General features: G+C 41.1%; 2 protein-coding genes across 10 annotated transcripts in view; one reads left to right on the forward strand and one right to left on the reverse strand.

Moving 5' to 3' along the window:
- Positions 1-24,291, reverse strand: part of LOC106657130 (cadherin-99C) — a 131,748-nt gene that overhangs the window by 41,015 nt on the left and 66,442 nt on the right. For both annotated transcript variants that reach the window (XM_014378458.2, XM_014378459.2), the window contains exon 3: positions 8,751-8,810. In XM_014378458.2, coding sequence (XP_014233944.1) covers positions 8,751-8,810 — 60 coding nt within the window. The remainder of the gene's footprint in view (positions 1-8,750; positions 8,811-24,291) is intronic.
- Positions 14,143-18,138, forward strand: LOC106657132. 8 transcript variants are annotated; one of them, XM_023463030.1, is made up of 8 exons: positions 14,184-14,352; positions 14,663-14,936; positions 15,049-15,328; positions 16,468-16,647; positions 16,707-16,903; positions 16,977-17,319; positions 17,404-17,798; positions 17,875-18,138. In XM_023463030.1, exons 4-8 carry the CDS (start codon positions 16,505-16,507, stop codon positions 17,934-17,936), a joined length of 1,140 nt encoding a protein of 379 aa, XP_023318798.1. In that variant the 5' UTR covers positions 14,184-14,352; positions 14,663-14,936; positions 15,049-15,328; positions 16,468-16,504; the 3' UTR covers positions 17,937-18,138. The 8 variants fall into 8 exon arrangements, with proteins under 8 accessions (XP_014233949.1, XP_023318798.1, XP_014233947.1 ...); XM_014378463.2 differs by lacking the exon at positions 15,049-15,328 and having other exon boundaries at positions 14,143-14,224; XM_014378461.2 differs by lacking the exon at positions 15,049-15,328.

Here is a 24,291-nt window from a genome sequence, read left to right on the forward strand (position 1 = left end):
CATCCGGCGCCCTCTTGTGAGTGTGGTTCTCGCTTCCGACTTCATCATGGGAGTGGTGTGCTCCATCTATTGCCAGCCTTGTGAGTCCTCGTCTCGGGCTCCTACTTATGGTTTTCCTATCGCTTCCAGCTCGCACAGTGATCGGGGTTTTTTTTACCGCTTCGGAGGCTGATGACATAGCCCGGGTCTTCTTTTTGAGTGGTACCCGCTCCACCTCAGACGATGCTATTTTCTGTCGTTTTGAAATCGACGAAGTATCATTGGAAAGACTGTTGTTGTGTATATAGCTGTATGTAAGCTTACAACAGGTATTCACTTACTTTTTTTTAAACGTAGTGGAGTAGATAGGAGAGAGAAAAAAACGAGGTCAACGGTGTAGTAAAACCGAAAACTCCCCCGACGTGCACCTCGTGTTTCAAGGAGCTCTCGGGCGTGAAACAGATATTAACAGCTGTGTTTATTGATTTTCAACTTTAATTCAATGATTCCTTTCAGAGTTTGGTAATGGCGAAATTAAATGGTATATCATTGTTATTTTAATTGTATCATTTGTTTGTTTTTATATAAGAAAAAACGTTATATTATTGTGAGTAAATAGTTCTCTAATTCTGAAGAAATTTGAAAAATAATGTAATTGTGATGAACGTCTTCAGAATTTCGCTCGAATCTTTGTTATGCTCTAGAATGAGCTAGGAGGCTCCAATCGAAATTTTGCGACGGTCAAAATTTATTAAAATTTGACAAGGAATTCGAAAAAAAATTTTTCAAATTTTTTTACCGGAACCTCTGGGTTCCAGGAACTGTTTTTCATAAAAAAAGCGTTTTTCAGCCATAGATGCTATCGCCTTCAATTAAAAAATTTGAAAAAATTAAGGGTAATGTATTTTCATGAAGAAAACGAGAAAAAGAAAATTTTCCAGATTTTTCAAGGCTTCGAATCGTCCTAAAAAAATTATTTTCGTTAAAACATGGCGTTTTTCGGCTCTAAATGTCAGAGTTCTCTCTGAAAAATCGGAAAAAATTTGAGGTTATCTATTTTGATGCTAAAAATGAGTGAAAAAAAAGATCGGGCTTTGTATTGCATTGTAGCGCTGTACATGAATTTTCAAAATTTTCAATGATTTTTTCTGAAGGTCTGAAGCACTCGAAAAATCTGCAAAAATTCAAGGTTGTTTTGATTGTGGAAAAGTATTTTTGTGAATTTTTCCAGATTTTTTAATTGCTTCAGGCCTTCAGAAAAAATATAGATAGAAAATGGATGTTTATAGGGATGGAGGGGGTAGGAGGGGGGGAGGGGGTCTAAAATTTTGGTTTTGGGACCTTTGTACCATGTACTATAACATACCAAAAGCGCGTCAAGATCCGTGACATACGAGCGCAGGTTTATTTAAAAAATTCTGAGCCTTACCCATATATATAAAAATTTTTTTAACAGTCAAAAACATCAGGGTACACGTATCTGTACCGAGAGTAGATTAATCACGAAAAGGGAAAAAGCGACGCAGGCCTTGGTTCATTGTGTCTGCGTCACATAATCCGGAAAATGAAAAAAAAATCTGCCGAACAACAGCTGCCTTATTGGGATTATATGGGAGACTTTGAAGACGAGTCACGATTGGTATAAGTAGCAGCTAGTGCAGTAGCGGCAGCGCATAGCTTCCGTAAGGGTATAAATCATAACATTATGTGTGGCTCGCGAGCGCAGGCTGTTGTCCGCTCGAATGCTATATCATTTCGTGAGCAATAATATAAATGAATAATACCAATAATACGCGCGCAGGTGATTGAATTACCGCCGCTGGCTCGAGATCAGTCGGGCCCTTTGATTTTTCAGCATAAAAAGTAAATGTGTATTTTGAATAGCGAACGGTAAACATGCAGAATTTTCCGCATTTGGGTGGCTCGCTATCGATCGATAGCAGTAATCGAAACACGCATATATGCGACATCCGAATCGTAAATGCGATTTAAATTGTGTAAATATAGTGCGAGATGTGCACGAATTAAACATGGAGTAATATAAATCCAGCCGTTCATTTATTTTTGCTCGTTAACTCGGCCTCGTTAATCAACAATTTTTGTGTTCGTGAGTGCATGCGTGCACACGCGTCATCACCGCCGAGTGGCGTCATATTATAACAGAGAGCGAGAACCCGCGAGAGGTGGCGCACGCGTTACTCGCAATGTAATAGCTCTCTCTCTCTCTCTCTCTCTCTCTCTCTCCCTCTCTTACTTTTACACACGTATTACATAGCTCAAGACCAGCAGAATCCACGCGGCTCAAGAGAGCTATTATATACGATAGAAGTATAACGGTGCAAAACACGATTTATACGAGCGTAACGGGTTCCCATTGTTACGCGGAAGCAGCAATGCAGCAGCAGCAGCATGAGGAGCTCCAGCGACCATTCGCAGCGTAGAGTCGGAAGAAACCGAAAGAGAGAGAGAGAGAGAGAATGAAAAAGGATCGTGTGTGAAGTATGAGTGTGCGTGTGTGAGTATATAAGTTAGTATATATGTATATCCGATAACCATCAAAATGTTTCTGAGAGACAAGCGAGATTCGTGTCGCGCGTTATTATACGTTGTAAGCGGCACTCCATAGCGGTGGCAGCGTCGGTGGTGGCGTCGGTGGCGGCGGTGATCGAAACTTTAATTCATTGTGAGAGCCACGAGATTTTTCGAGGGTAAACCTCCTTTTTTTGGAGTTAACCTTCTTATGGGGCGATAGGTGTAATGGGTGTATTGGACTCGAGTCGATACTCTAAACAGCACAGTCGCGGGTTTAAGAACTTCGTGTCCACCTCGATAATATAAGTTAAAAAAAATAACACAGCTGACTTCTAAATGGCGGTCGCCAAGTAATCTGACACTGGAGCTCTGTCTACCACATGCTTAAAAATCTCGATGCAATATATCTCTGTTTTCTCTCTCTCTCTCTCTCTCCTTCTCGATCGCTTCTCTCGCTCAAGCTATGTATGTGTCTTCGTGTGCGTACTTTCTCCGTCGAAAGATACGTCCACATCACTTAATTCGGTAACTACACGAGTATAAATGGTAAATATAGCGAAATAGGAGCATATGATTATGCCTAGTCATGTGCTTTGTCAACGTTGCTGCATATGTTACATACAGAAGATGGCTCCTACTATGCTGTATTTACCATTTCTGCTCCCGATAATTTATTCAGCCTCTCACTACATGAATCTCTTATAGCTTCGACTTCCTTACTCTTTATGAATCGTACAGTGTAAGTCAGTACGTGTTAAAACGCCGTAGCATACACAGAAAAAGAAATCTTATAGCTACTGACCATGTGTTTTTGACTATCCATATAGATAGTAAAGTAAAAAATTAGCCAGTTTAAGTTAAAACGTTGTAGCGTATGAAGCAGTGATTGCGTCGACTGCATCGAGTGTTTTTCGTGAAAAAGAACAAATATTTCAGAATATTAACTATTGTGTTTGTGATAGTGTGTTTAGAACAATGATCCAAATCCAAGACAGCCCAATGATACAAAAAGTGAGGGAAGAGCTGCGGAAAGTCAATTTTGAGATTAAAGAAGAGCGATTGGAATTTCTCAGACGAATGTATCCCTTAATCCACCATTGGGAGGGCATGTATCCAAATCTCCGACACATTATTCCTGACGGAGGAATCGAGCTCCTTCTTTCGGATTCCATAAATTACTTCGATGGAAATAGGGATTATACGGGAGCGGTATTTATCGCGTTCGTGGCTCTGACCGGCTACAAGGAAGGGTTCCAACTCGATACAGACGGCAAGCCATCGTTGCATCGCACCACACCAGTGCATCTTGCGGTTAAACGCAGCGCCCTTATGCACATCGATTGGCTTTTAAGAATTTACGATAATGTAAATTACACCGACGAAGATGGCTACTCGCATTTTCATGCGGCCTGCCAGTTTGGCTGTTACGACGCCGTGAAGTCTTTCCTCGAGTTGGGCCAGGATCCCAACTGTCCGGTGAAAAAAACCGGCGACTCGCCGTTGCACTTGGCTCTGACTCTCTACGCAGAGTTTGGCAATGCCATATTGAGATTGCTGCTGGAAAACGGGGCTAATCCGAATTTGGCCAATAAGGAGGGATTCACCCCGTTACACGTAATTGTCAAGATATCCGGAAACATCATGAGAGAGTTCTTCGAGATGAACGACTTTTTCCAGCACACCGTGCATATCGACGCCCAGGACAAGTTGGGCAACACACCGTTGCACGTGGCATTGAATACCGCGAACCCCAAAGTCAAGGAGATCGTCGAATTTCTGTTGAGAAGGGGCGCCAACCCGAATTTGGCCAATGGAAAAGGACTGACTCCTTTGCATATTATTTGCAAGAGAGGCGAGGGAATGATGTTCGGTGATTACTTGGTGGAGCTATTCTTCGGGATTAACGACGAGAGACATCAAACGGTAAAAAGTGACGCCCGGAACAAGTCGGGTAACACACCATTGCACGTGGCGCTGCGTTACGGCAACAGAAAAGCCGCCGAATTGTTACTGAGAAGAGGAGCCGATCCCAATTTAGCTAATGGGGAAGGATTGACTCCAATGCAAATTATTTTCAAGAGACCCTTCGATAGCGAGGGCCATATGATGCAGGGTTTCGGCAGGGTCAATGCAAAGGAGAGTAGAGACTTCGATCTCGACTTGCTGAAGTTGTTATTCGAGATAAGCGCCGAAATGAAGAAGCCGGTGCGAGTCAACGCGCGGGACAAGTTCGGTCAGACGCCGCTTCAATGGGCCGTGGTGAATTTTTTGCCACACGCGTTCGATGCACTCTTGAGTCGCGGAGCTAATCTGTCGAGCTTTGTTTTTCCTACCGAGAGTGACTTCGACAAGAGATTCAAGCCCAAAGATAACTTGAGCTTTGAGATTAATTTAAAATTGAGACTGGCGTGTGGTGCTCTGGCTATTGTCGAACGTCTTGAAAAAGAAGGACGCAAACTGGACCAAAGCAATGCCATGACCATCATGAAATTGTTCGCCAAGTACGAGTTGTTCGAGAAGTCGGCGGATCCTGAAACACATTGGCATGGAAACGGGATCTTCACGTTGCTAGCGCAAAAGATCGAGGTGATTCCTGGCAGACTGACGCTCTACGACTTGATCTTACGCCCGGAACAGGCTGAGACGCAACTCACATACGCGGACTACTTCGAGCTCGCGCAATCGCGTGAATTTCAGTTCCTCCCCGAAGGACCTAGAGAGGCTTGTGCTTTGCATATATGTGAGACGATGTCGAGAGGATTTTTCCGGCGATGCGCACTGGATTCTTTGATGAAGTTGACGCGCCATCGTCTATCCATAGAGTGCTGTGATAAGTTCAATGCGAATCAGACGAACGAAGATTTATATAATATTTGCTTGGCGGCGAAAGGTCAAAGGTCGCTGTGGCGACGTGTAAAAAAGATTCTTTTATGCTGTGGCTAAGTTTGGTCCATCATGCTTATAATTCAAATAAATACATAGAAAAAAAATAAAATTGAATTCGTTCATTTGCTTAAATTATACTATTTTCTCAAAAGCTGTCCAATCTCGCGTTGAAAGTCTCGTTGTCTCACAAAATTCATCCCAGCCATCCCGTCTAATACGGCGAAATACTTACTACGTATTAATTACTAAAAGTCGAAGAGGCAGGTTATTATAAGGAGCGCGCGCGGAAGCTCGAGCGTACCTATACATAACTGTAAAATGGCTCATGGACAAGTGGAGAATGCAATCGGCCAATCGTCGTGACTGGACGCATTCGCAGTCGATCGTTGTACGGGCACAGGTGCTCTCTCTTTTCTCTCTGTCCTCTCTCGCGCTGGAAGGTCGCTGTTACAAGTAGTCTTTCATATGCTTTTTTGTGTGTTATCGAGTCCCTCCTTGATGTACTGAATCGTTTGAAAGGATCAATATAGTAATTTGAAAATAATTCAACACTTTTAAACCGATATTTACATGTAAAATAAGACTACAAACGAGCTTCATATTTTATCTGCATTCAAACGATGAAACAAATTAGTCACTTGCTGAAAAACCTTGTTTGAAATATTAAAATGCATCTTGTTAGGATTTCAAACTTTTAAATAACAGTTATATCAATATTAAATTAATGTATATGAGTCAGAAAAAGTGAGTATATTCAAACCATCTCTCGAAGACGAGAGTTTCAATCCGTTTGAAATGTGAAATTATTATTCTCATTGTCCAAATATCAATTACGTTTATGAGCTGTCATAAGTGAATTGAATGCACATTTTGTGCATTCATTAAACTGAATATAACCGTGCGTAAACACAATGCCTCGCAGAAATCAAAGTTCCGGGCTTGACTTTCCATCAGTTTATTCAACGTGAAATCAATTACCGTGAATTGTTGCTAAAAAGTTTGTTTCAAAGTTTATTGAATTTTTCTCTCTACTATTTTAAAATTTTGTCTATTTATCGGCTGCAGATTTGTATATAGACTCATTGTGAAGTATCGTCTGTATTAAAGATTTTGAAAAAAAAAACTTCATATTTCCAATCTCGTTTTTTTAATAAAAATTTTATATGAATTAAGATGATTTTTGCCTTCAGCAACGGATTTATAATTAGGATACTTATGCATAAAAGTGCACGCCTTTAAACGAACGCGAGTTTGACGTGCAGCAGTTATTGCAATACACCAAGCGCGGTAACACACTTTAAAAGGGATTTGAATTGTTACCATACTACTCGGCTTGCCCGAAATTGGATCTTCCAGCCAGGAGACTATTAAGGCACATACACACACACACACACACACACACACACACACACAGATATATACAGAGTGTGCAGTATAGTCCAGACTCGCAGTCGAGAGAGTATATCTGGTCAATGGGTTAATTCATGTATATATAGTAGTATAGTATATAAGCCATAGGTCTCTCTCTCTCTCTCTCTCTCTCTCTCTTGCTCTCTATGAGCAGTACGTACGGCCGCGCGCGGCATCCGCAAACGATGTACAATTTATTCTTAAGTGCTTGCGCGCGCGCGAGCTCGATCCTTTAACAGAGGCGCGCTATATGTATATGCCTCGTCCAGCGAATCCTCCGCAATGTACCTCAATGTGCCTTTCTCTTTCTCTCTCTCTCTCGCTCACTCTATACCTTTGAATTACAACTTGATGCATGTATGGACGTATATTCGAGAAGAAAATATTCCTCTAATTTCGCATTCAGTGACTGCATATTATAGCACCTAAAAAATAAAAAGTTGACTATACGCTCGATAACGCGCGAACGCTTTTATAATACACACGATATCTGCATGCGCGCGTATAATACGAAAAGCTGTCGCTGCGGCGGCTGCGTGCTGCTGCTGTCGGCTGCCTACGGTCGAATTGAGCTGTATGCGCTCGCGAAAACGGCCAGAGTGCCGTGCCACGACTATTTACCAAGCAATCTGCGGAAATTCCACGCACAGAGCACAGTCGAGCCTCGCGAGCTTTTATGTATGTAATCACCGCGCGAGTGCACGCGCGCGGCGCAAAGGGTCAGTAGGCTGACAAGTCAGCCGCGCGTGCGGGCGCTATTATACCCCTTCGTGTGTATGCAGCACCAGAGTTATAATCTGCACAATGGCGGGGGGAGAGGGCGAGGGGCGCTGCTGTACATACGTGCGCGACAATAAATGCTCATGGCACGCTGCATGCATGTATATACAGCGCGCGATTATTATGTGAGGCTGACATGAGCTTGAATGTCGCTAGTCACTCGTTTGCGCGCGAAGCTGCTATGCTGCTGCTCTCTGACTTGGGTGAACTTTTTTCGTTGAATTCGCGTCGATATGCACGGCCCGACGCGTTGTTGCGTTTCGAAATCAACGATGCTCTTCGGGGTGTGAATGTAACCGCACATTTAAGCGAGCGCGACAAAAAAAAAGCAGCAGCTGGAGGCGGAATTATGCACCCGAGCTCGAGAGCAATAGGACATTATAAAGAGAGGCTGACAGAAATAAAAAATCGTTCAATTTCGTGCTACTACTACGTAATTCATGTTCTCTACGAGTCTTTTCGAGCCGATATCTTCGAAAATTATCCGTTTCCTACTACGGTAAGTAAGAAAAGGCGAGCACATTGTACTTGATCACGAGGCATGTCGTAGTCGTCGTCGCGGGGGGGTTAATCGCCTGGAAAATGAACGGATTTTGAATTGAGAACAAAAGACCGTGCGGATGATATAGTAAGGAATGTGTGAGTGTGCGTCTATGTCTCCTTTACTCTGATGCTGCGACCGCGAACGTCTCTACTACTATGCAGATCGAGAATACCTTCGACGTTCAATACGTTTTTCGCTTCGGGAAATACATTCTCAAATCGATATGTTAATGTCTTCCTCCGTCGTTGCGCAGAGCAGTTCTTGAACACGTGTTTTTTCTACATAATACTCTTCTGGCCCCGATGAAAAAAGCTCCAGCGTGTACTTGTTTACTTCGAGCCATTATTTCTTTTTTGTGTATGTGCTGCTGCTTCGCGTCTCTCTCAACTACCAGTCTCGCCATTTTTTTTCCCTTTTTTTTTTAGTAACATATTTTTAATATGAAATGTATTCAAATTTTGATGCGTCAGAGACATTTTTTCTTTGTAAATGCTTTGAGGTTTTTCGTATGCACAAGCTTAACAAAATATGCAAAATATATTCCGTTATTTTGCCATGCCTCGCATAATTAAAATGTTTGCTTTGAATCTTTGAGAAAAAAAATGTACAGTGTACTCACTTTTAATGATGTTTGTCGATGAAGACTTGTTTGATTTTGAATTTTTCTTTTTTGAACGTTCTGCAAAATAAAGACGAACTTCGTTAATATGATTCGATTTATTGAATATCTTGTGAATTATTATAAAATATTACAATTCCGTAAACAAAGAGTCCATTTATAGCAATGATATTTTTTTGATAACATTCTTAGTCGTGCAGCTCGATGCTCGCCCTCAACCCGAGCAAAAACTCGTTTTTTTCCCTGTCCCACTATAAAGAAAATTCGAAAGTCACATAAATCCTTCAAAGGATACACACGAGTACACATGTGTGTACTAAAAAGGAAAAGATGAAGGAAAAAAAAGAAGGAAGGTTTTCTCTCCCTTGACATTCAAGACTGCGCGCGCGCGCGCTCGCAATTATATACCCTGGCGGGCGTGACAAGTTGACATGACTTTTTGCGCATGTAAAACATGTGAGATAATTATCGTGCTAAATGGTGAACGCCTACGGAGGTCTCTCATAAAGTTCTCAATCGAAATTTTCAATAGAGGTAGTTCATAGAGGCAACCCCTGGGAGAGAGAGAGAGTAAAGAGCTAGAAAAACACGGCCGTGGTACAAGAGCCGAGCACAAGCGGCGGCAGTTTGTAAACGATCAGCGACTGTCTATTCGCATAGGCATGGGAGAATTTTCTTATTATATTTTGCAGGGCAGTTAAAATCGTCGATGTTATGCCTTCTATGTACATAAAATTACATTTTTCAATGCCAAGTCCGCTGTAAAAGGCAATTTTACAAGAAACCCCCATAGATTGGATTGGCGAGTATAGTCGCGCACGGTACATGGTAAAAAAGATCCTTGCTCAATAGGACGTTGAGACGATGATGCTCTCGGCGAGCGAGTCTAGACACAGAACGATGTAGTCGGAATTGGAATTGTGTGAACATTGCGATGCATTAGGCATCTCTCTCCGTGGCCAGCTGACCTCGAACTCATTCGGCGCGTATGCGCACACGCGTCCAGTGCAACCCAGACAAATGAACGAATATTTATCAGTGCTCGTAAAGTCTTCGCAAGAGTCTCTCGCTTTATCGGGTAATTATACCGAGGTTCAACCCGCATAAATATGTGTACGAATAATCACCACCGAGTATTCCTCGCGCGTTTATCTTCGACAACGAGCTGCAAAATCAATCGAAGAAAACTTGAATTATTTATTGTCTTTTTTTTCCTCCAAGTATTTCTCATCGACTGATTGAGAAATTAAGCAGATTATGCATCTCTATCTTTCGTTCTCTCTCTGTCCTGCCTTTTGCAGTACGTACGCTCCTGCGCGAGTATGAATTCCAGCGCGTGTGCCGAGTAATCGGGACAGAGGGGCACCAGTAGCACGCATAACGACATTTTTCTTCGCGCTGCGAGACGCGACGCACACGCGAGTCCAGAATCGAAGATCGATTTATGTAACAGAAAACGGCGAGGCGTTATTGGTTACTTACGAATGATTTTATCGGTAATAACAAAGTGCGCACATATCGGACGAGAAAAATATCACCGAGCGATCTCTCTTCTCTCTTACAGGATTATTGCAGCGACGACGACGACGCGATTTTATGCAGTTAAAGTGTGTATATGCGCGCCATACTTGTCGTCGTCATCGTCGTTGTCGCGCCGAGGGAAATAACCCTGTGCGCGAAGTTGTCAAAGCGTCGCGTCGACAGCGAGTCGAGGAAAATGTAATGTTTCGATGGATTTGCTACGCGAGATTAAAAATATTGCCCGTTGATCCGTGCACGCATCGAAGATCAATCTTCGGTTGCTACTACTACTACTTGCGTCGTACTCGCGATCGATGTTACGCATAATATTCATATCGTGTATTGCGTCGTTGTCGCAGTCTTAGTTGCAGTTTACGACGTGAAAAATAACATATTTTAAAATTCAAGCGTTATACGAGCTCGCGCGCGCCAAGGCGACGACAACGAAAGAGCGTCGCGCAATTTCTCGTAATAATAGGAAAACGAGATACTTATTCGAATGAGCTCTGCAGCAACAGCAGCATACGCGCGGCATACCTAATTGAGCCTTCGGATTCAAGCACCACTGAAGGCTTCCTTCGTTCTTCTTCTTTTTTTTTTTTTTTCATTTTTATTTACTCGAATAACAAGTACGTGGGCAGGGACGAGAGCCAAAGAAAAAAAAAGAGCATCTCTCTTACGCTTGCAGGAGGACATTAGGATGAATAAAAATTCAACCCAGCTGTAAGATCGCCCAGAAGACGCTCGGCGGCTGTGTGTATCTGTAGCCATCGAAGCTACTTATACGGATACAGCCCTCAAGTACTTTTTATGCCATCGTCGAGTGAGGGAGAGAGAGAGAGAGAGAGAGAGAGAGAGAGAGAAAAAGAGAGCGAAAGAGAAATAGAGGGAGGAAGCCGATTTTTTTGCAACTCTTAAGCGCGACTTGCGCATCCCGTACCTTTGGCATACACATACACACATTCTAAAAACTTCTGGTATTGTAGCTTTGCTAGGCTACACTATTATTGCTTCCAGTCGTTTTCTCTACTTTTTTCACTATTTTTGCTTTGAAAATAACTATAACGTAGCGTACGTATATGCTTTCACTGTATTCAACTCCCATCTTTTGTCCGTTGCGTCGTATAGAATACACACAACCTGCTCTAGCCGAATGTTTATCTTTAAAAACTGCCTTAGCAGCTGTAATTTCAGCGAGAGAATTTTCGACCTTCGCGCAAACTGCCTGGAGGGTATTATTTGAAAGGCACTAGTTCAAGCGTCAAACAAAGCTATGACTTTTAATGGAATTTATATATAGTTCCGATAGATGAACTTCAGCGAGACAATAACGCCAAAGCGATAATTTTTTTTTCTCTTTGATGATGATCGGCTCGCGGGAAAAAATTATTCAAAACTTTCTCTCTCGCGGATCGCATCCCGAAAAAGCATCAATCAGCAGCCACCCAGTACATAACGTATATTAAACGCAGCGATAAATTATTGTTCAAAGCCGCGCGATCGTGCTGAAATCCTCACGTCGTTTATACCGTGCGTATATGAACTTGCGGCTCCAACAAAAAATAAAAAATAACAATAATAAAAATATCCACTCAGCCTTAAACTTGATTCATTCGACTAATTAAAATTCGCCTTGTTCACCAAGTTGATGTATATACGATCATCGTTGGCAGCCCGGCAACCTACAGCCATTTCGCGAGGGAAAGAGAGAGAGAGAGAGAGAAAGAAAGAAAGAAAGAGAGTCGAGACTGCAGGCCGCGGCCTATACACGATGCTAATGAGAATGCCCTCGTGGACGACGACGACGACGACAAACACTGCCCCGTGTATCTGTGCACGTGCAAGACGTGCGGATTCTTCTTTCTTCCTTTCCTCACGAGAGAGAAAGAGAGAAGATGGCAGAGAGAAACTCCTATAGCGCAAGTGTGCCCTTCGACGATCGCACGGCGCGGCGCGGACCGGCAAAAACGCCCGACAAAGAGAGTGCCGCGTGATTGTGAGGAGTTATGCACTACATAGCGAGAGAGAGAGAGAGAGAGAGAGAGAGAGAGAGAGAGAGAGAGAAAGAAAGAGAGAAAGATTGACCATGCAGTCGCATTCGCTCGCAACTCAATCTGCGGGGAAATATTTATTTTTCAAGTAAATAATGGATTGAGTCTCGCGCAGAGAGGTGAGATGTCCTTCGACGTAAGGACGACTCCCTCGAGGGAATAAACGACGCGAAGCGTTCAAGATCCTCGTCAGCTGTGTGTATGGAGCCAGAGGTAATTTTCTAATGAAATTATAATTACTAACTGAGTAGCGCCTAATATACTCTCGGGGTGACTTATGAAAATTTGAAGACTTTCTCGGGCGAGCGCAATCTTCATAAATTCGTATCAAAATCGCCTACGAACGAGCTGCAGCTCACACACGCATGCACACGTGTGTATAAAAGTATTATACGGTCTTATGTCATTAAGTTTCATTATACAGGAGAATGGCTTGTTTTTCTCGCTCTTTCTCTCTCTCTCTCTATCGTTCTCTCTCCGCGAGGCAAAAGAGAAATTGAGAAAAAAACGGAGAGAGGATGGGCAAAAATGAGCTAGTTTTGTAAAAAGTACTGGACGAAAGTGAGTCGAGTGCCCTCGGGATCTTTTTTTTTCATCCTCATACGGGGCTATTAAATTACCAAATTTATGCACTCGCTTTACCGCGAAAGCATGTTTTTTTTTATTCTGCTCTTTTCAGCTTTAGCTTTTTTTTCTATTTTTGTCGTAATTATATTTTGTTTTCTGTTTCAAAAGAACAACATGCAACTATATACTTCTAACTTATTGTTCTCGTTGGAAAATAAAACAAAAACAAGTGGAATCCGCCCGGTTTGAAACGCTCGCCCAGTTTGAATCATCACGATAATGGCATTGCCGTGAAAAAAACTAATATTAAATGCAAACAACGTCATCTGATGAATACCCTTGAAAAACCTGTATAATATTATTATAACGAAATCACCTGTCAAGCCTGCACCGCTCTCGCCGTATTCGCGCGCAGTACGACACGTTGAAAATTCACCAAAATAAGAAGAACGAAAAAGCAAACCAACGAAAAAGAAAATTACAAAAATTGCTTGACTGGAAAATAGGAAGTTTATGCATGCGCTTATTACGGCCGTGTAACTACTGCCAGAAAAGAGCAGAAAACAAAAAAAAAAACGAGAGTCTACTTTTTTCTGCGATTAGGTAATGCACGAGCGAGCGAAAGACGTCGCGCGACAAGCTGAAAAGTTCAACTTTTTTAATGAGAAAAGTGTATATTTTTGCATATTTCAATTCTACAGGTTACATTATGCCAAGACTTAGAGATAAACATATTTCCGAGCTAAATGCTTTATTCCCATTTTATAATATGCAATAAAAATTCAAATAATTGTAAACTGCTACTGATAACATCTATTATTACACTGCAGAATAAGTGCTGGAATACAACATTAATTTATATTTATTTATTATAATTTATTCGTCATAATGTATTAAGTTTATAACCATTATTTTTCGTTTTTATTTTTGTTGTATTGTAATTTATAATTTAATTTATAATTTTTAACTATTGTCATAAATACGAGGAAGATTTAAATTGACACTAAAAAGTACGCGTATTCGAAAATCTCAACTGCGACCGAATCCTGCACTATGCTACTATACGGTTACAAACGTGCGTGTAACGTCGAATGCGTAAGTGTGTTCAAAGTCTGTATTGGTGTAAGTGTATTGTGCGTATGTATTCACATGTACAGAAACCCGACTTGCTCGGCAGCAGTCACTAGTCGCTCTCGCCGTGTCGGTGTCGGAACGTCAGCTGACGCCGAAGTCGCGCATGCGCATGCGTGATTTACTCATATGGTCTACGTAAATGTATGGGTACGTACGCAGAAACAATATGGCGATCTGAGTGATACACGTGTTGCAACAGTAGTGAGTAGTTGTTATTTAGTTAATAATAATTGTGTGTTTGAGCGAAATTTTTGATGTCTGCGTAATAATTTTACAATCGACACGTGCCAGCGCGATGTAAGATAACGAACTCGAGGCATTTTTCACAAGTAAGCGAAGCATACATAGCAACTTAGTAATGTACTAGTCTGAACGTGTAGCAAGATATTTTGTGTTCGAATGATAATCATAACATTATATAAACAGCGGTGTGTGGCGTGTCAAAAATCGGGGCTACGTATAAGACTCGTAGAGTAAACTATTTAACAATAGATAGCAGTTGATCTTAACAATCATGATAATTAATATTGAGCGATGAATTTAAAATAGCGAATTTAAATAAACAACATACGTAATTAGATTAAGTTTTAAATGAAGAGCGTGTTTTCGATTGTAATATTTACAAATATTAATTTCAAGTTACAGTGTTGGAAATTCAAGTGAGCCGCCGGTAAATTTTCGATTAAAAGAGGATAGATGATCGAAAAAAGAGACTTTCTCTTTTTTGACTAAATCTATGAGAAATTTAGGAGATCTAATTCAGTCTGTCGTCTAGCATCAACGACTTTGTAACAACGCGGCTCGAGTACTGTTCAGTGAATTTGTTCATTGAAATTAGTGAAACGCAACGTAAATTTTCAAGACTGAAATTGAATTCCTATCATCAATATATTGCCATGGCTGTAGAACAGAGGTAAGTGGTCATTTTGAATATTATGTTCATAACTAAACGTTCGTATAGCTAAATTATAACATTATAACAAAACATTGATCTGTCAATTTAATATTCAACATGAAAATTGCAGACGTTTGTTGTAACTGCGTGAGGTTAAAACATCCAATGCACATACTTTTTACACAAAAAAAGTATATTTTCATTCACAAACACGTGTCACGCTCGAAATTCGATTTCTACGGTTGCCTAAACGGCTCGTTCTCATTCACGACTCACATCTGGCGTCCATTTTAGATTGTTGAAGAATCCACCTTACTTTCGAATCGTTTCGATACGTAGGTGGTATTGCGAATAGTTAACCGAATTTATTGAGTGATCGCAGTTCGCCGATTACAAACCACATGGTCCGCGTAAGTAACATCTTGGGAAACTGAAACATAACCGTTGTTTCTATATTTTTCTCTTTTCGCAATAGCGTAATGATTTCATGCTGTTTAATTTTTTCTGGGATCAGGAGATAATTTTTATTAACGATTTTACCAACGCGAATAAACATTATAACGTGTGTACATGGTATTTTTACGTAGATGTAGGCATATGTAGATTAAAACGCTTTGTATGCATAAGATACATTTATAATATAATGTTTTAGATCTCGTAATAGTTTCGAGATAATTTTCCATGACGCGTATTGATTTAGATCATTTTTAAAATGAATTTCACTCTAAGCGCAGACTATTCAAGGTTGCATTTCGATAAGGATTGAATGAACGAGTGAGTAACAAGTCTCATCTTCGACTAATATTTTAAAACTCTTCAAGTTCATCTTAATACTCTTATATATATTTTAATTATAAAATTGATGTTACAATGTGTAATTTGCCCCTTTTTTATAAATAAAGCGCACTAACTCTTCATAAAAGCTTGGGCAACACAAAAGCTGAAATGATATTATCGCCTCTCAAAGGTAAGAAAATAACAAATGCACAGGCTTTTGGTGCGTATTATTTTCTGTCTTTGTTCGATAACTCGCTTCGAACTTCCGCTTCCGTTCAGTAGCTTGAAAAGTTTATTTGCACGTTCGAAATGAATTGTACGCGTATAAATATAATATGTTATAATAATAAAACGTAGCACAACCGTATATGCACAGCTTCGAGATAAGGTCTTACTTTATTTTTAAAAGATTTAAATATACATAAGATTTTTACATTTTTTGAGATTTTTGGAGAGAATAAAAGAGGTCGCTTGGTTTTAGTATTAATCTAACAATCTCGAAAATTATGTTTGAGATCATTCGAAAAATGTTCAATATGAATGAACATTGAATTCATAACTTTACAAAATATTCAACTAAATGTATGATATTTCGTTTTATGAAATTTCTAAAATTTTTTAAATTTTTTCAACATCCCTAGACATTGTTTCATTTGTATTTAAAAAACGAATTGCAGCGGATTTACCTGAATATTTTTTACTAACATCTTTATAAAATGTTACTTTTTACACACAAAAAAATAATCCTTTTCATCGGTTTTAATTTTGCTAGAACCCAATCGAGAAAAAGGAAAAACACAGAAGAAATCATGGACGTGATCGAAACAGTAACGGAAGAAGAGGAACTGATACAAGGAAAATATACCAAAGGAGATGTTCTATATGATGTAATGCATATTGTGATGGAAAACTTTACAGTATCTGAATTAAGCAAAGCAGCTTTAGTGTGCAAGTAAGGTCATAAATAAAAATTATCCTAGAATTTTTTTTTACGATAAAATTCGTTTTTAGAAATTGGTACAGAGCATCCAGGGAAGTTCTTCGCACTAGAGGTCCAGAAAGAATTAAGTTACCAGATACGTATGAATGCATGTACATGCTTCCACGTTTCAATTTAAAAGACTACATGTATCACAAGCCACAAAACACAATATTATTTTACGGGCCGGAACCCAAATTAAGACCTAAACCAAATGCCGAATTAGAGGGTAAATATTTTAATGACATTTTTTTATTGTAAATACATTCCAAGACTCTGAGATAAATTAATTTCTATTCCAGCGATGAACGTCTTTAGCCATCACTTTGTAGGTAGAGTAACAATTCTGGGCATGAATACTGTATTTATGGACGAAGAAGAAATTCTCAGCTGTCCAAAGAGAATTGGTTTCGATCACGAAGACAAAGCAAATGGGATAAGTGGCCTTTCATTTCCGGATTACAAAGATTTGAAAGTAGTCGTTGGCACTTGCCCATCTTACGACGAAAATGGCGAAAGAAACGCAGAGATGATTTACAACAAAGTTCATCCGAAGGATGATGAGACTGGACCATTTACCTTCTTTATGTTTGGACACTGCTACCATCCCTTATGCTCTTTCTTTTTAACTCACTTTAAAAAAAAGTACGTAAGACGAAATTTTATAATTTACAATCGCATTTAAATAATTTTAATTTGTTAAATTGAAAATATCTGAATGTATTCTAGTATGAAACCTGATCATCGATACACCATTCTCGGATGCGCCAACCTCGATGCTATGAAAACTGTAGCAAGAAACATTCCATTACATCTTCAAGCCGATAAGCGTATGGAAGGTCTCATTGTTTATCGCCTATCAGGAGACTGTCTTCAATCAGATTCAGTCGTGTTGAATTTTCACAAAAGAATAGACGAAATTATTGAAAAATTAGAAATTTTCCGAACTGGGGTGACATTGAGAAAAAATACGTTAGCTTGGATGTGTGGCGCGTCGCTTGAAGACAAGGAGAGAGAGACTGAGATCGTAAAATTGGTGAAACAAACGTTTCCTCAGATACCACTGACTGTCACACTTGGTCGACCCGAACAGTGGTATTATGGAATCGATTCACTTACACGCAGTACGTATAAAAACGATTATCAATATTAATTTTATTTTTGTGACCTGTTAAGATTGAACGTTCTTTTTTCTTTCAGTTGGACACCAAGGAATTGAGTACCGATATGGAGCAACGCTTCTACTCATGTCCTTCAATTAGACCAATTTATGTAAATAGAGATGTGTAAATATCGTACTAGAAATTATTAGAACGCATTAGAACTCTAATTGTTAGGATAAATTTTTGTACTCAGGAAGTTAAGTATAAATTTGTATTTTTTGAAATTAATTCTTTGTAACACTTATTTGTGATAATCGTTTCATACAAAAAATAAATAAATTGCCAAAATTTATGTAATAAATATGACTTTATTATTCATGGTTATAATAATACAACCATGCACACACGACTCATTTTCATAGACGCGCATGAGAAATATTAGCAATGCTCCATTATTTGCATAAAAATCAATTCTTTTCAGACGTAATTTCATAATTTTAATTTTAAAATACTGTCAAAGATATTCAAGTTATTCGCGCTTGAATAATTGGGTACAAGTTAACTGTTAAAGTACTTTCGAATTGCGATTATTTTTTTACAGCGTGCACTGCATTAGCAGGTCTCATTACATAACTTTTTTTCCACTACTTCTCCAGAGCGTCTAGACGGGAAAAAAGAACTTGGAGCGAGTTTTCAGATGTGTCGAGTCACTATCATTTATTCACTTCCAGGTATATATATATACGTCGATGACGATATTCATTCATCGCTGCACCTGCACCAAGTAAAGTACGTGCACACATACATACATACATACATACATACATAGATCGCCGAGGCGCGCGCGAAACTCGGAGAAAAGTCAATAAACCTGTCCTCTCTAATCATTGATGCAGGCGAAGAGCTCTAATGCCGAGTGTGCAGCTGCGCGAAAGTCGATGCGTTTGCGAGCCTTCCACTGCACATGACCGTGACAATTAAAAGAGGAAGAAGAAATAGAAGCTGTTTTATATCTTGTGAATTAATTGCGGCGGCTTCGACCCGCGCGCGACGCATTGGATTGCATTGCGACGGCTATGTAGTAGGAAATGTGTACGCATATAAAATACGCACACGCATAAAGGTCTCTTTCACCTAACCACGAGAGAGGAGCCAGTTTTACTTTCGCGATATGTATCGTCTCGTGGATTCTCCACTTAAAACGAATCCTTGTAATTATGATAAATAGGTAGACATGTCGCGGTGTTAGTTGCTTTCTCCCCTTTTTTTTGCTTTAATTCTCTAAGCTCTGGTTTGATGAAAAATGTCGAGAATGAACGATTTCTGCTTCTCGCGCGTTTCTACGAACGTATATCAGTAAATACCTTCGCTGTGTTTTAAAAGCTGTCGTAAGTGCAGTTTATACAGCTAGAACAATAAAAAAAAATAAATAGACAATTTTCCTTGCAGCGTCATTTGGTGTGTTTGTGCATTTACTGGAAAACACGTGCACGAGACTGTACTAGATCATCATCGTGTACGTAAAGAAGTAAAGGGACGATAACAAGCCCGAGGGTAAACTACATTTCGCAACATCAACCGCGGAGACTACCGGAGCTACTACACACTAAGGCGATATACATATTTAGCTAGATTTTGAATTACGCGTCAGCGCACGGCAATCAGAACTGCGCGCAAACATAAAATCATATTACACCAGATCAAAGGAAAAGGTAAATAGACGTGGTGGCTGGCTGGGAGTGATCGCGCGGCGAGTAACGCTCGGTTTATGCTCGACCGCTCTTCGACTAAAACCCTAAGGATATGGAACAAAAAAGCAGCTAATCAACGCGCCAAAAGATAGAGAGAGATACACAGGTACGCTGATCGAGGCGCATCCTATCAAAGAACTGTAAATCGACGACTGCACTCGTGTATATATCTATACGAGAGACACCTGTGGTTCTTCTGTCTTTTTTTTTCATCTCGTATTCGCAACGACGTCTACAGAGAGAAGATCGATCGCGAAATGACGTGCAGATGATTTGTGGGCGTCAGATTCTTAAAGTTGATTTAATTTCTCTCGCGCAGTTATACTTATAAATATATGCAGCCGCACGAAGAGCAGTAGTGCAGTGCAGTGCAGTTTGACGTATAATCTCTGCCAAGGCGTCGTAGTCGGTTATACGGCCGCTTGGATACAGCAGCGACTACTAGCGATAAGTGACTTTGTCTTTTTATTGTCACTGGCGCAGCTCGCATGCATACAGACAGCGTCGCGTATGCGCGCATTTTTGCTCCGACGTCATACACGTAATTTCTTATCGCACGCATCGATCGTTGAACAAAACAAGAAAAAAAAACACAATCGCGCTTAGAAACGTTCGGAGCAAATATATCGACGCGATGAATAATGAACTAATAAAACTAGCGAAGTTGCTAATCAATGTTTCGTTGAATAATGAATGGGCGTCGATTATTGAAAATTCTTCGCCTTTCACATCCGCGTGCAGTATCGATATAATGCACGAAAAATTTCGAATCGATCATCTCATCCAGAGATCTATACACCTAAAACCTTATGCATATATATGTGTAAGTGAGCATAGGAGATTGTCGCGCGAAAATGTGTGATTAACTTATCCTCGATTTCGCCGTATACGTAGTCCACCAAAGCACACATACATGCAGTGCAATATCGAAACTCTCGAAATCGAACGGTTCGTATAGTCAGTGCAGCAGCAGTAGCAGTCTCCACCGTCGCCGCCGCCGCCGCCGCTGCTACCGACGTCATCGCATCCACTCCGCTCTCGGAGTAAACGAGCGCACATATATGTATATCCAGTGGTACATATAGCCAACCCTGAATTAACCCAATTCCTCCTCGCTCTTTCTCGTATACCTCCATCATTTTCCAACAAACATGTAAGACTCGACTCTCTCTCGTTTACTGGCTCTTCTCTGCTGCTGCTGCTGCTGCTACTGTCCTCGTCGGACTTCTCTTCTGAATAAAAATCAATATTACACAAACTCGACGCTTGGCTGCATACACACATGCCCACATACGTATATGTTATAGGCGAGCGCGATAAAATATCCGTCGAAAATTATACCGATTTGACCTGAATTAACAGTAGCAGCAGAAGCAGTAGTGCATACAGTAGCAGAAGCCGAGTATTTGACGAGAAAGGGACGACGACTGGCTGACGCGCTAACTATAGGTCCGGCAGTCCTGTGTCCTTTGTAATCGCGCGTTTGCTTCTGTTGCTGTACATGTAGTATGTACCATGGCTGCATGTACTACTACTGCCTCTCGGGTATATACGGTCAGCTGCGTGCATATATATTGCATGTAGCCGACTCTGTGTGCGCACGATGATTCGTTACACTTCACAAACTTTGCTCTGACGGCGTAGAGGCAGAGAGAAAGAGAGAGAGAGAGAGAGAGAGAGAGAGAGAGAGAGAGAGAGAGAGAGATAACCAGCAAGTTAAAGAGTCGACGGAGAGAGATAGAGAGAGAACTCGACGACTATACAAGTTTGCTCATATTTTGGTGTATACATGTATAACACACGATATGTATGTAACTCGTTCGAGTTGAATTTGCGTTCCAGCGAGATAATCCCGGTTATGTGCCGCAGAGTAGCCCCAGCATATTATATTCGTAAAAGTAGTAATGCCCAGCGCGCGCGGGCCTTTGCCGATATTTTTCGTCCGAACGCGCGATCGCAATGACGCGACTTCGAGTGATCTCTCGTATAACAAAAAGAAAGACGAAAGCAAAAAAAGAGAGAGAGACAGAGAAGTTACGACAAGGCCGCACTTAGAGCTGCATTCTTTGCTCCGCGCGGCCAAGTGTAATAAAAATATATACACACACAGTATGAAGCTCGAGAGAGCTAGCGAACGTTTCACAAGTGCCTGGGCGATCTTCGCGAGCAGAGCTCTGTATGTTAGCAGTAAAAAAAAAAGAAAGAAAAAAAAGGTAACGAAAGAAAGAAAAAATTACACCGTTTTCTCACAGGAGTGCTCGCGCGCGCGCGATGAGCAGAGAGAGAGAGGAAAGAGGGCAGAGCGTTGAAACGATCTCTGTGCCTGGCTGGCTGGCTGAGCGGCGGCAGCAGCAAGGAATACACATCATTTCTGCGAGCGAGTCATGTAGATGATTGAGGAAGCTAGATTATATACATTCAGTGGCGCGCGCGCGCGCGAGTGGGCTCGCTCTAATATCGCATCGATTTAATTTGCTTCCTGATTTTATACGAGAATTACCATTATCGTGCCTCGCTGTATATATACCATACAGACAAGGCTGCATTTATTCATAGCTGCTCTCGAGAGCGAGCGCGCGTGCTATGCTAATTCTTCCGACGCAGTAGCAGATACAATGCAAAGTCAAGGAGCTTGAAAACTTATCGATTTTTATTCATACGTAGGTACGTGTTTTGTATTCTCTTTGAGAAAAATAGCCAAGATTGTTGAAATAATTGTGATATGAAGTGCGCGCGCGCGCGTGGAATCGCATTGAAATGAAAAAGAAAATCATGTCGCATCGGAGTGTTTTATATGTAAGATCGACAACGACGACTGTTATGCGAGACGTAGGACTTATCAACGAGCTATTGTGCGATCAGTTTTGGATGTTGAATTTACAATCAAAAGCTATATTTATACTCGCGCGTGCAAATAAGCAATTCCATTCGTATTGTGTGCTGCAGCGTACCAATCGTATACAATCTATATAATAAGGCCCTCCTACGCTAATTCGCGCGTGCACTACACGCGCGACGAAGCAGCAATGATCATCGCCTTCGCGTGCGTGCGTCCGTACTACACGTCCAAGGAGCAGTAAGTGCGATATGTGTCGCGCGCCCACGATATCCTTGACTGCGGTCCATTTGCACGCGCGCGCCCATATTATCTAGAGGTAGTTTTTATAATTCAATAAAAATATTTTCGCACATAAACTGCACCGCGCGAACGATTTCCTCTATGTTTACTATGTTTACTGGGGTAGGGAAAAAGAAATAAGCGAGGCCGACCATCGAAAAGTCAGTACCGTACATTACGTATTTAATACACGTCTATATACGCGGAGCGAAGCGCGAGTAAACAAACATCGTCATTACCGTCATAAGCGTAATGATAGCTTCTCGGTCAAAACCGCAAGTTTCATGGCGCGCACTCCGGGTTGCTGCTGCTGTTGTATACACATGCACGTACATACACGTGTGTGTGTGTGTGTGTGTGTGTGTGTGTGTGTGTGTGTGTGTGTGTGTGTGTGTGTGTGTGTGTGTGTGTGTGTGTGTGTGTGTGTGTGTGTGTGTGTGTGTGTGTGTGTGTGTGTGTGTGTGTGTGTGTGTGTGTGTGTGTGTGTGTGTGTGTGTGTGTGTGTGTGTGTGTGTGTGTGTGTGTGTGTGTGTGTGTGTGTGTGTGTGTGTGTGTGTGTGTGTGTGTGTGTGTGTGTGTGTGTGTGTGTGTGTGTGTGTGTGTGTGTGTGTGTGTGTGTGTGTGTGTGTGTGTGTGTGTGTGTGTGTGTGTGTGTGTGTGTGTGTGTGTGTGTGTGTGTGTGTGTGTGTGTGTGTGTGTGTGTGTGTGTGTGTGTGTGTGTGTGTGTGTGTGTGTGTGTGTGCAATGCATCGACCGGTAACGACTTTGACCAAGTTCTCTCCGTCGAGTTGCGCAAAACTGCCGACGAGAGTAACTTATAATCTCTCAATCAGTTACTTAGTTGTGTGTAACATGTAGTGCAAACATGCACCCACACGTGCGTGTAAACACACACAAACAGACATACGTGCAGTTGCAGATACAAGCGAGCCTAGGAAGAATCGTCAATCGAGTGTATGAAAAAAAAGTAAAAAAAAAATATAACATCGTTCCCGTTTGACAAAGTTCGAAGCGGAAACTGGACTTGCCTGTATACGGCAAGAGACGCAGCAGCAGCAGCCACACAGCTGCAGCCACGCACCAAACAAAAAAGTATACACACACATACGAAGCTCCATCGCTGCTGCGGTCTGTCATCGTGGCGTGCACGCGCAATTATACACACAGAATACGATTGAACTTTTGATCCTTTGCCAGTATATAGAGCTCTCGAGTTCCAGGCAACGAGACGGGGGAGGGGGCTAAAAATTATGATCGTTGTTATACGAGAGCGCAGTGTTTTGGGATGAAAAATCTACGCGATTATAGGGTGAAAAGTCGATTTTTCCCGATTCGAGGGGAGGAGTAGTAACCCAGTATAATAATATCTTTTCAGATGATGGATCTATTTAATCATTGAATGTGCTGCTGCTGCCGCAGTGTACGTGCGCATCGACACTTTTTTTTTTTTTTATATAAAAGGCACAACGCGAATAATAAATGGTTGTCGAAGGACGACGCATTGGGCAAAAAAAGCCAGCAGCCAACCGATCAATGCATAAAGTCATCAATGGCGGAGTAGCAGCGGCAAACTGAACGATTAGCAGAACTTTGTCGACACGCGCCATTTTACAAAACGCTTCCTTTGATTGAGTGTACAGATTAT

Source organism: Trichogramma pretiosum, unplaced genomic scaffold (assembly GCF_000599845.2).
Source record: "Trichogramma pretiosum strain Unisexual culture from Peru unplaced genomic scaffold, Tpre_2.0 scaffold14, whole genome shotgun sequence".
Taxonomy (NCBI): domain Eukaryota; kingdom Metazoa; phylum Arthropoda; class Insecta; order Hymenoptera; family Trichogrammatidae; genus Trichogramma; species Trichogramma pretiosum.

What these genes read in the sequence shown, in the direction of transcription:
- LOC106657132 (XM_014378463.2), top strand. An exon ending in ACCAAATGCCGAATTAGAGG is followed by an intron (nt 16,904 to 16,976) that starts GTAAATATTTTA and finishes TTTCTATTCCAG; the next exon opens with CGATGAACGTCTTTAGCCAT. An exon ending in TTAACTCACTTTAAAAAAAA is followed by an intron (nt 17,320 to 17,403) that starts GTACGTAAGACG and finishes AATGTATTCTAG; the next exon opens with TATGAAACCTGATCATCGAT.